The 11413-nt window shown below is 44.4% G+C and overlaps 1 protein-coding gene across 1 annotated transcript; it reads left to right on the top strand.

The window, feature by feature from the left end:
• The first annotated feature begins 2090 nt into the window (after window positions 1–2090).
• On the top strand, window positions 2091–11071 carry RRM2 (ribonucleotide reductase regulatory subunit M2). Its single transcript, XM_077811559.1, has 10 exons — window positions 2091–2362; window positions 2463–2540; window positions 3796–3951; window positions 4734–4850; window positions 5636–5769; window positions 7793–7887; window positions 8625–8758; window positions 9184–9288; window positions 9791–9904; window positions 10392–11071. The coding sequence occupies exons 1-10, from the start codon at window positions 2270–2272 to the stop codon at window positions 10542–10544; spliced, it is 1179 nt and encodes a 392-aa protein (XP_077667685.1). The 5' UTR covers window positions 2091–2269; the 3' UTR covers window positions 10545–11071.
• Window positions 11072–11413: the final 342 nt, after the last annotated feature.

Genomic DNA, 11413 nt, shown 5'->3' with positions numbered 1-11413 from the left:
CTTTGGGCTAGGCTGTTTTACACAGTTGTGTAACTGACTGAAAAACTTGCTTTAATTTCCTCTAGAGGGAGAAAAACAACCTGTCTGAAAAAATACACTTCCCAATGCCAAGCAACATAGCAGCTGCAGCAGGTGTCTTGTTATCTAGTCTATTCCCATGAGGAAGCAAGTGAGAGTTATTGCTCTGAGAGCTCATCCTGTTCAAACTTGTCCAACAAGGTATATGTAATCACCTCCTCCCTTGTTATTACTGCATGAGTTGACACTGTACTAAATATCACATAACACTCAGGGGCTATCAGCTCATTTAATAATAAAACAGTATCATTAATCTTAATTATTGACTGTCAATTTCAAACTCCTTTTCTTCAACCTTCCTGCAAGGCTCTGCAATTGGGTCTTCCTCCCCTCCTACAATTTATCTTCTACCTACTCCTCTACTGACTGTTTCTTTTGTTTTCTCCTCCCACTTGTGGCTCTCCTTTTTTCTTCCTCAAACTACCCCACTTAACTTTAGAAGAGTCTTCCACTCTCTCTGTCCTGAAAATACCTTCTTCAATCACCTCCTTCAAACCTTTATTTCTTTCAATTAGTTTTCTACTTTTCTCGTGCCTCACCATTTGACAAAAGAAGAAATGTATGAAATCAAGTGGCATACATAATTTGTTTTCCAGGAAAGTCAATGCTCCCTCAAAAGTAGCAAGTGTGTATGTGTGTGTGTGTGAAAATAAATGGTGATACTCTACCAAGCTCCATCCTAAACACAAATTTTGGCCATGTGATACCAAAATCTGAGATGAAACTCACAGTAGATGTACACATTTTTCTCATATGCCCCTGATCTTGCAAAGATTTATGCACATATATAACACATATTAATTCTTCCCATGGATGAAGTTATGCACGTTTAAATCTTTGCAGGATCTGGGCTTTTGACCTTGTCTACACCAGAAGAGAAGGTGTAGATGAGAGAAGATGTGATAGAGCAATACAAAATAATAAATTGCACAGAGACGGTCAATAGGCCTCTCCTACTTTACCTTTTGAATTATATCTGAACAAGAGGACATTCAATGGGAAGGTAAGATATATAGCATGTATAAAAGGAAATACTTTACACAGTGCATAACTAATTGGTGGAACTCACTGCCACAAGATATATTTGAGGCATTCAATTTAGGAGGATTCAAGAAATATATTTATATAGAAAATGTGAACATCCAACATTATATTAGATGGGCTACATTTTTACAGAAGACCATTATGTTTCAGGATGTAAAACATCAGTAACTCAGGGGGAGTAAAAGAAGAGAGAGTAAAATGCCCTCCTGGGGCATTTGAGCCAATGGAAGCACAGCAGAAAGGTTTAATCTTCATTGGTTCCTAAATTGCTGACACTTGGGATTTTGGGACCCTCCACCAAGGGAGTAGAATTGCTTCTTCTGTGGTTCTTGGGCTCTTCTACTGCCTGGTGGTGGTAGGGGGGGCGGTCTGTGACCAGGCCCTGATTTTCAACTTGTGGGTCACAGACCTCTGGGTGCCCCCAGACTATGCCTAAGATTTCTAAAGGGGGCTGTACCGCTATTCCAATTTTTTTAGGGGTCTGCAAATGAAAAAAGGTTAAAAACCACTGCTCTATGGGGATCAGCAGCTCCGGGGAGACAGCACTCCAAGGCAGCCAGCCCCTCTGCCACCCCTTATCCATTTTTCCTTTTTCCGGAGTCTGCAAACACCCCATGCGGTCACCCGCCCGCGCTGTAAGTGAGAGTGGGGTAAGAACAGACAGTCCTGCTCCCGGTGGGCGCGGGGCAACGCAACAAAGGGTACGAAGAAAAGGGAACCCAGGCGCGCGGGGGCGGGAGGGGAATCTTGGGGGGGGAATCCAGGGGCGTGTCCAGCTGAGGCTCTGGCCAATGGAAGCGTCCAGGCGGAGGGTAGGGAATTTAGGCTGATGCCAATTTGTGTAAAACTGAGGGGCGGGGGGGCGAGGCGCTGGCCAATAGAAGGGCGGAGCGGTGGGAATTTTTGGCGGCTCCCGCGTGTGGGACGACGGGGAGCGCGGCGCGGCCAGGTCCCTGGCCAATGGGAGCGCAGCGGGGACGGCCCCGTTCGGGATTGGCGCAGTGCCTGGCGCTGTGATTGGGCAGCCTGGCGTTCTGGCGCCAAGTTCGAAGGGAATATAAAGTGTCCCCGGGAGCGCCGCAGCCCCACCGTCGCCTTTGCCTGTGAGAGCCGGAGTCACCGCCTGTCTCTGCCCGCCATCGCCGCCATGATCCCCGCCCGGGCCCCGTTCTCCGTCCGCAACGAGCAGCCCCGCCTGTCGCCCATGAAGAACCTGGTCCTGACCGACAAGGAGAACACGGTGAGTGTCCCCGTCACCCCCCCCCCCCCCGCCCCAGCTCCGGGCGCGGCGCCCGGCCCCTGCCGGATCCTCTCACCAGCCGCTGTCTGTGTCTCTACAGCCCCCCGCGCTCAGCGCCACGCGGGTCCTGGCCACCAGGGCCGCTCGGAAGATCTTCCAGGAGGCGGACGCGAAGCCGGTGAGTCCGGGGGCTGGGGATGGCGGGAAGGAGAGTGGGCGGCCAGCCGGGCTGGGGATGGCGGGAAGGAGAGTGGGCGGCCAGCCGGGCTGGGGATGGCGGGAAGGAGAGTGGGCGGCCAGCCGGGCTGCAGGGGGAGCCTCCCGCAGCTTTTTGTTTTGGCGCCAAATGCTCCTGTCCGCCAGCGCGCGGGCGGCTTCACCCACCCTTTCTTCCTCCACCTCCCCCGTCCTCTTTGGGCTCTGCCTCCCCACCTCGCCCTCTTTCCCTACCCGCCCTCAATCGGGGGAACCCCAATTCGCCCCACTTTGGGCTCTCCCTCCCCCCCGCCGCCCTTAGGTCAGAAGTATCCCAGGCCCCCTACAGACTAGGGACTGAATGGCTAGGCAGCAGTTTTCCAGAAAAGGACCTAGGGGTTACAGTGGAGGAGAAGCTGGATATGAGTCAACAGTGTGCCCTTGTTGCCAAGAAGGCCAATGGCATTTTGGGATGTATAAGTAGGGGCATTGCCAGCAGATCGAGGGATGTGATAGTTCCCCTCTATTCGGCATTGGTGAGGCCTCATCTGGAGTACTGTATCCAGTTTTGGGCCCCACACTACAAGAAGGATGTGGAAAAATTGGAAAGAGTCCAGTGGAGGGCAACAAAAATGATTAGGGGACTGGAACACATGAGTTATGAGGAGAGGCTGAGGGAGCTGGGATTGTGTAGTCTACGGAAGACAAGAGGGGGGATTTGATAGCTGCTTTCAACTACCTGAAAGGGGGTTCCAAAGACGATGGCACTAGACTGTTCTTAGTGGTAGCAGATGACAGAACAAGGAGTAATGGTCTCAAGTTGCGGTGGGGGAGATTTAGGTTGGATATTAAGAAAAATTCTTTCACTAGGAGGGTGGTGAAACACTGGAATGGGTTACCTAGGGAGGTGGTGGAATCTTTTTCCTTAGACCTTTTTAAGGTGAGGCTTGACAAAGCCCTGGCTGGGATGATTTAATTGGGGATCCCTCCTGCTTTGAGCAGGGGGTTGGACTAGATGACCTTCTGAGGTCCCTTCCAACCCTGATATTCTATGAACTCTCCCTCTTTGGGCTCTCCCTCCTTGGAATTCCCCGTCTTTTTTTTTTTCTGCCCCTCCTCAGCTGCTTCCTGCCTCTTCTTCCTCCTCCTCTCCTTCCCACCCTCATCCCATCCTTGGGATGGGAGGTCTCCAATACTGGGAATGTTGAACTCAAGTTTTCCTGTTGTGCCTCCTTTAGTTGAAACCCAAAGCAGTGACACAAGCTCCTAGCAATCTGGAAGATGAGCCCCTCCTACGGGAAAATCCCCACCGGTTTGTCATGTTCCCCATCCAGTACCATGATATCTGGCAGATGTACAAGAAAGCAGAGGCTTCCTTCTGGACAGCTGAAGAGGTGAGGGGCTCCCATTAGTCAATCCCTGCTCTGGTTGCTTCAGTGGACAAACCCACCTGACATTAGCAGTTCAGTCCAGCTCATAAGGGAGCGTGTTTTCCCTGTAGTGTTACTTTATTTGCATTGCAATAAAGTCAAGAAGCCTCAGTCATGAATCAGGACCCTATTGTACTAGGTGCTGTACAAACACAATAAAGATTGTCCATGACCCAAAGAGCTTACAGTCAAAGGGTACGTCTTCCCTTAAAACTGTACCCGTGTAGTGCTTTTGTGTAGAACTACCTGTGCTGATTGGACGGGTTCTCTTGTTGGTGTACATAAACCATCTCCCTAAGGTGTGGATTTAGGTCCATGGAAGAATTCTTCCTTGACTTAGTGCTGTCATGGGGACGTAGGTTGGCCTATGCTGGTCAGGGGTGTGGGTTTTTTGCACTCCTGGCCAATATAGTTAAACAAATCTAACTTTCTAGTGTTGACATGGCCTAAGTTTGGTAAGAGCCAGCAGTGACTGCTTGTGTATTAAGTGTACTGTTGCCTTAAAAAGATTAATTTATATCAAATGTATGATTAAATCACTTTGAAAAAAGTGACATAAAACAAGCACAGCTTTCCGTGGTTCTAGGAACCTATTAAACTTCATTTATTGCAGTGGTATTTTAGTTCACAGACCATTGAGAAAATGGGATGTTTAATACACAGTATAACGTTGCTCTAAATATCTATCTAGAAGTACATTCTTTAGTACAATGATAAAATTGTAAATGTCTGCTTTTGTTTTTCAGGTTGATCTTTCCAAAGATATTCAACACTGGGAGTCCCTGAAGCCTGAGGAGAAATATTTCATTTCACATGTCCTAGCCTTCTTTGCAGCAAGTGATGGCATTGTAAATGAGAATTTGGTAAGTACACAAGAGCAATCCTAAAATGGAAATCATTCTGTTAACAAAGTTGTCCAAATAAAACTCCTATTAATGAGATAGCACCTGTTGAGCTACTTCTGCTGTAAAACCTATTAAATCTCTAATCCATTTTTTGGTGAGGGAGAGGGTGGGGAAGTTGCACTCAGTAAATCAGGGATTGCTCTGTAAAACAGGACTCTGGTGTACTTTTTCAGAAACTAAGCTTTCCTTCTTGGGAGGAAAGAGGATGGCTTTGTAAGAATACATGATTTGGGAGTCTGGTAACCTGGCTCTGTGACTGCACTTTTTTTGGGGGAGGGTGGGGAGAGGAATGAATCACTTCCACAATCTTGTTTGCTTCATCTAAACTGGTGGCAGTATTTGCTTATCTTATAGGGCAGTTGAGACTGAAATAACATTTATACTGTGATGTAAAATCCTTGTTCATTAGCTGCAGGAGTGCAAAATATTACTATACTTCTATCAATGCTCCACTTTCCTGCCCTGGATAAAGCAGAGATGGGAAAACTGTGCAATGTTACCTTATGGCCAAATACTTAAGGAGTTAAGATGAGATCAAGCCAGAACCTAAGATTCCTGGCACTAAGGAGGAGCCTGTTATTCTAATGCACTACACTAGGCTTAGCTTTTGAACATGAAAACATTTGTCAGACCATAGGGGGTGTAGAGCAAAACTGGAGATACTTGTGGGGGTTTAGCAAATAACTGCAACATGTTAAGTGGGTAATGCTTTCTGCAACAGTCATGTTTGGTTTCTCCTCTAGGTGGAGCGATTCAGCCAAGAAGTACAGGTAACAGAAGCTCGCTGTTTCTATGGCTTCCAGATTGCTATGGAAAACATACATTCAGAAATGTACAGTCTGCTCATAGATACTTACATTAAAGATCCAAAACAAAGGTTAGTATCACATAATGAAATGTTCAAGTTGCTGTAAAGTCCTGGTGGAATCTGTAGTGATACTTCTGTTTTAAGTCCCTTCTGTATTGTTTTAAGATTGAGAATTTAATTTAGACTGGTGAACATACCGTGGAGAACTCTGCAGGCATAGGGCCCTACCAATTTCATGGCTGTGAGAAAGTGTCGGATCATGAAATCAGCCCTCCCCTGTGAAATCTGATCTCCCCTCCTGCTGGGAGCCTGGGGCTTCTAGCTGCTAGTCCCACCATGCTGGGGTGGGACAGGATTTGTCCATCCCCTGCATGGCTGCTCTTGGTGGGAAGATCAGACCCACCCCCAGAGGCAGTGCAGAAATGAGGTTGGTGCACCTTCACTTCTGCGCTTGCAGCAGCCCAGAAGCTCAACTCCAGGCTTTGTCTTCTCCCCCGACCCTGGGCCAGCTCCTGCCACAACTCCAGGTCCTGGTGCTGAGCTTGGCGCTTCCTCCCACAGCAGCTTCTGCCAGGCTGGAGGCTTTTGCTCCTGGCAGCTGCAGCTGGGGCATTCTTGGTGTCTGTGTGCCCCCCTCCACAACTCCAGTGCCCAGCCTAGGGGTTCCTCCCATGTGGGCTTCTGCAGCCCAGGATTGGGGCTTTTGCCCCCTGCTGCTTCAGCTGGGGATTGGGGGGTTCTTCCTCTGGGGCTGGGGCACCCATTTGTCCTGGGGGGGCCCCAAATTGGCTGGGGGCTCCTCCCTTAATCTGTCCTTGGCATGGACTAGCAGATAGGAGCACCCGACTGGGGTGCTCCCAGCAGCATGGGGAAGATCCTACCCACCTCCATCTCTGGGAACATCCTCTAACTCTACAGGAAGCTAAGAGGGTGCTGCCTTCAGAAGGCAGCACAGAAGTGAGGGTGACAATCTACAACAACTTTGCATACCCACCCCATGATCCCATTTTGGTTCAGACCCAGCACTGAAATTTCAGATATGAACAACTGAAATTGACCAATTTTAAAAGCATGAAATTGACCAGAATGGACCATGAATTTGGTAGGGCCCTATATATTACAGAACAGTAAGGTGCAACAAACTGTACCAGAGGCTGGACTTTGAGATTAAAAGCAAAACAGATTTAACTTCAATAAGTGATAAATGAGGGGATGAAACAAAGTATGTAACAAGTGGCATAGTCAATCTATATAGATACTTAAAACTGGACTACACTCTAATATGAGAGGCACTTGCATTGGCTACTTGATAAGTTAAGTGACCTAGAACAGTTTCTATGGGAACCATTATAGCTTGTATCTTTGACTTGTACACTGAAATCTCAGGTTTAAAACTTGGTTCATCTTCTCATGTAATGGTTGTCTATGCCTGCTGTGTGGTTAAACTGAAATTATGTACTACCATTGTCAGCAAGTCATAACTATTTCTCAACCAGTCTTTTCTAATGTAGTAAACCATGCTCATTTCTCACAGCTACAGATACACACAGCTGGATGCTTTAAAACTTTGCCTTTGAGTTATTAAAACACTAGTGCTAAAACTGTCAACTTTAAAAACAAACTAAACCTTACCTTGGGCTGATGTAAACATATCAAAGTGAGCCTGAAAGATTTCAGAATTAAGTATGTGAAAATAAGGTTTATGGATTAGTTCTACAGTTTTTTAGAAAGCTTATCACAAGAAGACTTTGAAACCTGCAGTTTGTGCACCAAAATGTTTGAAAGGCCATGAGTACACTTCAGACTACAACAGGGATTGATGCACTGGAATTCTGGAACAGTGGTGGTGGGCTGATATAAGGGATAAATAGCACATATACAGTATGTCTATGCTGGGATTAGCACCAGTGTGGCTACACAGGTGACAATCCTTAATGTAGACAAGTTCTTAAATACTGGTTTCAAAATGTGCTGGTTAGTTGCAGGTAATTCAGGTTAATCAACGACAAATCTGTTGTGACAGCTAGTTGCAAATACCTACTGCACTGGTGTGTTGACTTCTTCCCCTTCTAATGTACTATATGCTTTCCAGAGAATTCCTTTTCAATGCCATTGAAACGCTGCCCTGTGTTAAAAAGAAGGCTGACTGGGCCATGCAGTGGATTGGGGACAAACATGCAACATTTGGTGAGTGCATTTCTGAACTGTGCATTTACTGGATGCTAAATGTTTCCTTTCCTAGCAAGAGTGAAGCTTTCGATAGCCATGCTTCTCCACATTCCAAAGGATAGTGTGGCCAAAGGGCAAGTGATTATTTGCCTTATTTCTGGAAGAAGGTTGTAGTCTCAGATAAAGCAAATTATTCTCAGAGGCTCCCCTTTGCTGTGATTGCATTTTTAGTTCCAACTGGTCCCTTATGACCAGTGTCTCTAGTTGGCAGTATGTTTTCTGTAGCTGCTTTGAAGCATGTACAGTTATTCCTCCTAAGGAACTATGCTTCTGTTGAAGGATAAATATTTCATCTGCTTTATGGATTCTTGATTGCCTCACTTGGCAGGTGGGAGGCAATTGAAATTCCCATTATCCCTTGAGTATTAAATCTTTGCTCATATGTTCTCAGACCACTCTGGGTTCTGACTTGCAGGATGTCAAAACAGACTAAAATTGATCAGAATTTTAGTGTAACATGATAACATTTCAGGCCATGGCTACATCAAAAAGAAGTGTTGAGGAAATCCTGGCTTACTATTTTCTTACAGCCTTGCACATGGGTTATTTAACACTTGTTTTTTGTAGTGAAGAAAAAGCCATTGTTTCAGTTCCAGAGAGAATCTCATGAATGGAAAACTCTCAGTATGCTTTGAATTTTAAGGCTAGGTAAACATTTACTTCAGTGCAAAACTTACGCTAATGTTTCCTGACAGGAGAACGTGTAGTAGCTTTTGCAGCAGTGGAAGGAATCTTCTTCTCTGGCTCCTTTGCATCCATCTTTTGGTTGAAGAAGAGAGGGTTAATGCCTGGACTCACTTTTTCTAACGAACTCATCAGCAGAGATGAGGTGAGAGAACCTTGTAACAATCTCTTATTACAGTGCACCACAAGGTACAAATGACCTTATGTTTCAAAACAATTATTTATAATTCTTATGAATTGTCTGGTGCTAAATTAAATGGATAAACAATATCTGGGAATAAATAAGACTTGAATTGAGGCAGTGAGTGTATAAACTGTTTCCTCTACAGAGGTGATTGGAGGGAAAGTCTAGTAAGAAGGCTGCCTACTTAATTGTGCACTTTGCCTCTCCATTCAAAAGCCAAGGCGGAAACTACAAAGTGACCCATTTTCTCTAGGGGAAAATCATCCTGGGGTTTGAGTACTAAGATGGTGTCTGATTCATGGGCTTTTAAAATCAGAGGCAAATTTGAAGAGGTGGCACTTCTAATCAATGTTCCTGAAATAATATCTACACATTCACCTTTTCAGGGTTTGCACTGCGACTTTGCCTGCCTAATGTTCAAGCACTTGATTCACAAACCATCTGAGGAAAGAGTAAGAGAAGTCATTACCAATGCTGTCAGGATAGAGCAGGTGAGCAGGTCTTCCTTGTTTTGGGTAGTAAATGCTCACATTTTAGCTTAAAAGACAGAAAACTATCAGGCCATGAAACTGCTCTAGATCAGTGGTTCTCAAACTTTTTTCCCGCAGACCACTTGAAAATTGCTGAGGGTGGATCACCTAATCTTTCCAAATGTTTGTACTGTTAGCTAATTATTGTAATGCACTTTGGATAAAAGCACTATATTTAAAAATTTTTTGTTCTACAAATAAAATCACATAACTGTGATTTTAATATCATTAGAAAGTTAAGACTACTGTGATGGATGTGCCCTCTCTGCGCAGCACCACTAATTAGGTGGGTGGTCCTTAGTTCCCTCTAAGGTGTGTGCCTGCATGGTCGCACATGAGAGAACTATCTTTGGACCACCTGAATAGTGGTCTGTGGACCACAGTTTGAGAACCACTGTTCTAGATAACAAAATGTTTGTATGCTGAGGCCTTCTGTACTAACCTCCCCTCTTCATACCTGCAGGAATTCTTGACAGAGGCGCTACCTGTAAAGCTGATTGGCATGAATTGCACTTTAATGAAACAGTACATTGAATTTGTAGCAGACCGACTTATGTTGGAGCTGGGATTTAGCAAGGTAAGATTTATAAGCAGTGCCTTTCATTGGAAAAGGGTTGCATTCATTTGATATTTCCTATGAATCTTGAATATGTAAAATGGCTTCCACCATTTATTTAATGTGACAGTCTTCAGCTCCTGACTAAAAGCCAAGATCCTTCGAGCCAGTTGGTTGTTTCCACTGATCTTAATGCCCACTGTCCTGGATGGAGACCTATGTGATACATATTGACAAATAAACTGATGGAAAGAGGACAATTGCAAGAACCACTGTGCTTCTGCCTTTCTTTAGGAGAGCAGCAGATGAAAAGGCATCCATGCCTTGGCTGCTGTACTTCTGTGAGTGGGAGGGGTTTCACATGCCAGATAATAAACTGAATTACTTTGCATTAAGTAAACTTAAACTGCCTTTCCCACTCCTAGTCCTCACTTCCCAGTTGATTCTTCGTTTTCATTCTACTCCCAGATGTGAAAACCCATTTGTGATTAGAAGTCTTGTTTTTCAGATATTCAAAGCAGAGAATCCATTTGACTTCATGGAGAATATCTCACTGGAAGGCAAGACTAACTTCTTTGAGAAGCGAGTAGGAGAATACCAGAAGATGGGAGTAATGTCAAAACCCACAGATAACTCTTTCACTCTGGATGCAGACTTTTAAATGAACTGAGACCACTTAAGATACAATGGGTGTGCTGTTTTGAATGAAACATTGCTTTCAATATGAATTCACATTGTGACTGGATATTATACTGAAATCCCACTCTTGAACAGTGTGGGGGGTATGGTACTGTTTTGAGGAGGCTAGTATAGCTACAGCAGTAAAATTCTTTAATTAGATATTGCCAATGGTGTTAATTCATAGAATGCTTAGATGGAGTAACTTGTGTTATAAAATCATTTCCTGAAAAATCCTCAATTCTTGAAGTGATCTCAAATGCCATCCCTTGCAACAGGGAGGTTATACACAGATATCACTAGTTTCTGGAATTTCTATCTCAGTGCTGGAAGTGCTTGAGAAATGACAGTCTTAAATTAGATTTGAGAGATTTGGCTCTCGGATACTGTAGGGGAAGCTACATGACCTCACTGCTTCTTAGCAGGTTTTAAGTTTACTTTTTACTATTTGTACATAAACCTGGCACTTTAATATTAAAATAAAGAACTCTGACGTAGTGTTTTTGGCAACATTAATATTGAAGCTTGAGTTTATACTAAACTTTTAGACATCGCATTGCATGATAACCTTTTTTGTTTTTATGCTTATTTACTTGTATGTAACTTAAAATGATAAAGCTTTGAATCAGACCTGCTGGTTATCCTGACAGATCTGTTAAACTTCTGGCAGTGTACAAATACAAACTATATGGAAGTTGAGAAGCTTATTAAAAGTCTAGTGTTCTAGGTACTAGAGGAAAAAAACTTACGCTGCTGGACTCTGCTTGAAATTGAAGCTTTCTTTCTTTTAGGAAATATTATTTCATAAGTGAGTTACTAAACAGGCAAAAAACCAAATTCTAGAGTTCAGTC

The sequence above is a fragment of the Eretmochelys imbricata genome, chromosome 3, assembly GCF_965152235.1.
Source record: "Eretmochelys imbricata isolate rEreImb1 chromosome 3, rEreImb1.hap1, whole genome shotgun sequence".
Classification (NCBI taxonomy): Eukaryota; Metazoa; Chordata; order Testudines; family Cheloniidae; genus Eretmochelys; species Eretmochelys imbricata.
Note: the sequence above shows the minus strand (reverse complement) of the source record. Positions and strands in the feature narration are given on the sequence as shown.

What these genes read in the sequence shown, in the direction of transcription:
- RRM2 (XM_077811559.1), top strand. Translation starts at nt 2,270, where the DNA reads ATGATCCCCGCCCGGGCCCCGTTCTCCGTCCGCAACGAGCAGCCCCGC. An exon ending in TGACCGACAAGGAGAACACG is followed by an intron (nt 2,363 to 2,462) that starts GTGAGTGTCCCC and finishes GTGTCTCTACAG; the next exon opens with CCCCCCGCGCTCAGCGCCAC. An exon ending in GCATTGTAAATGAGAATTTG is followed by an intron (nt 4,851 to 5,635) that starts GTAAGTACACAA and finishes TTTCTCCTCTAG; the next exon opens with GTGGAGCGATTCAGCCAAGA.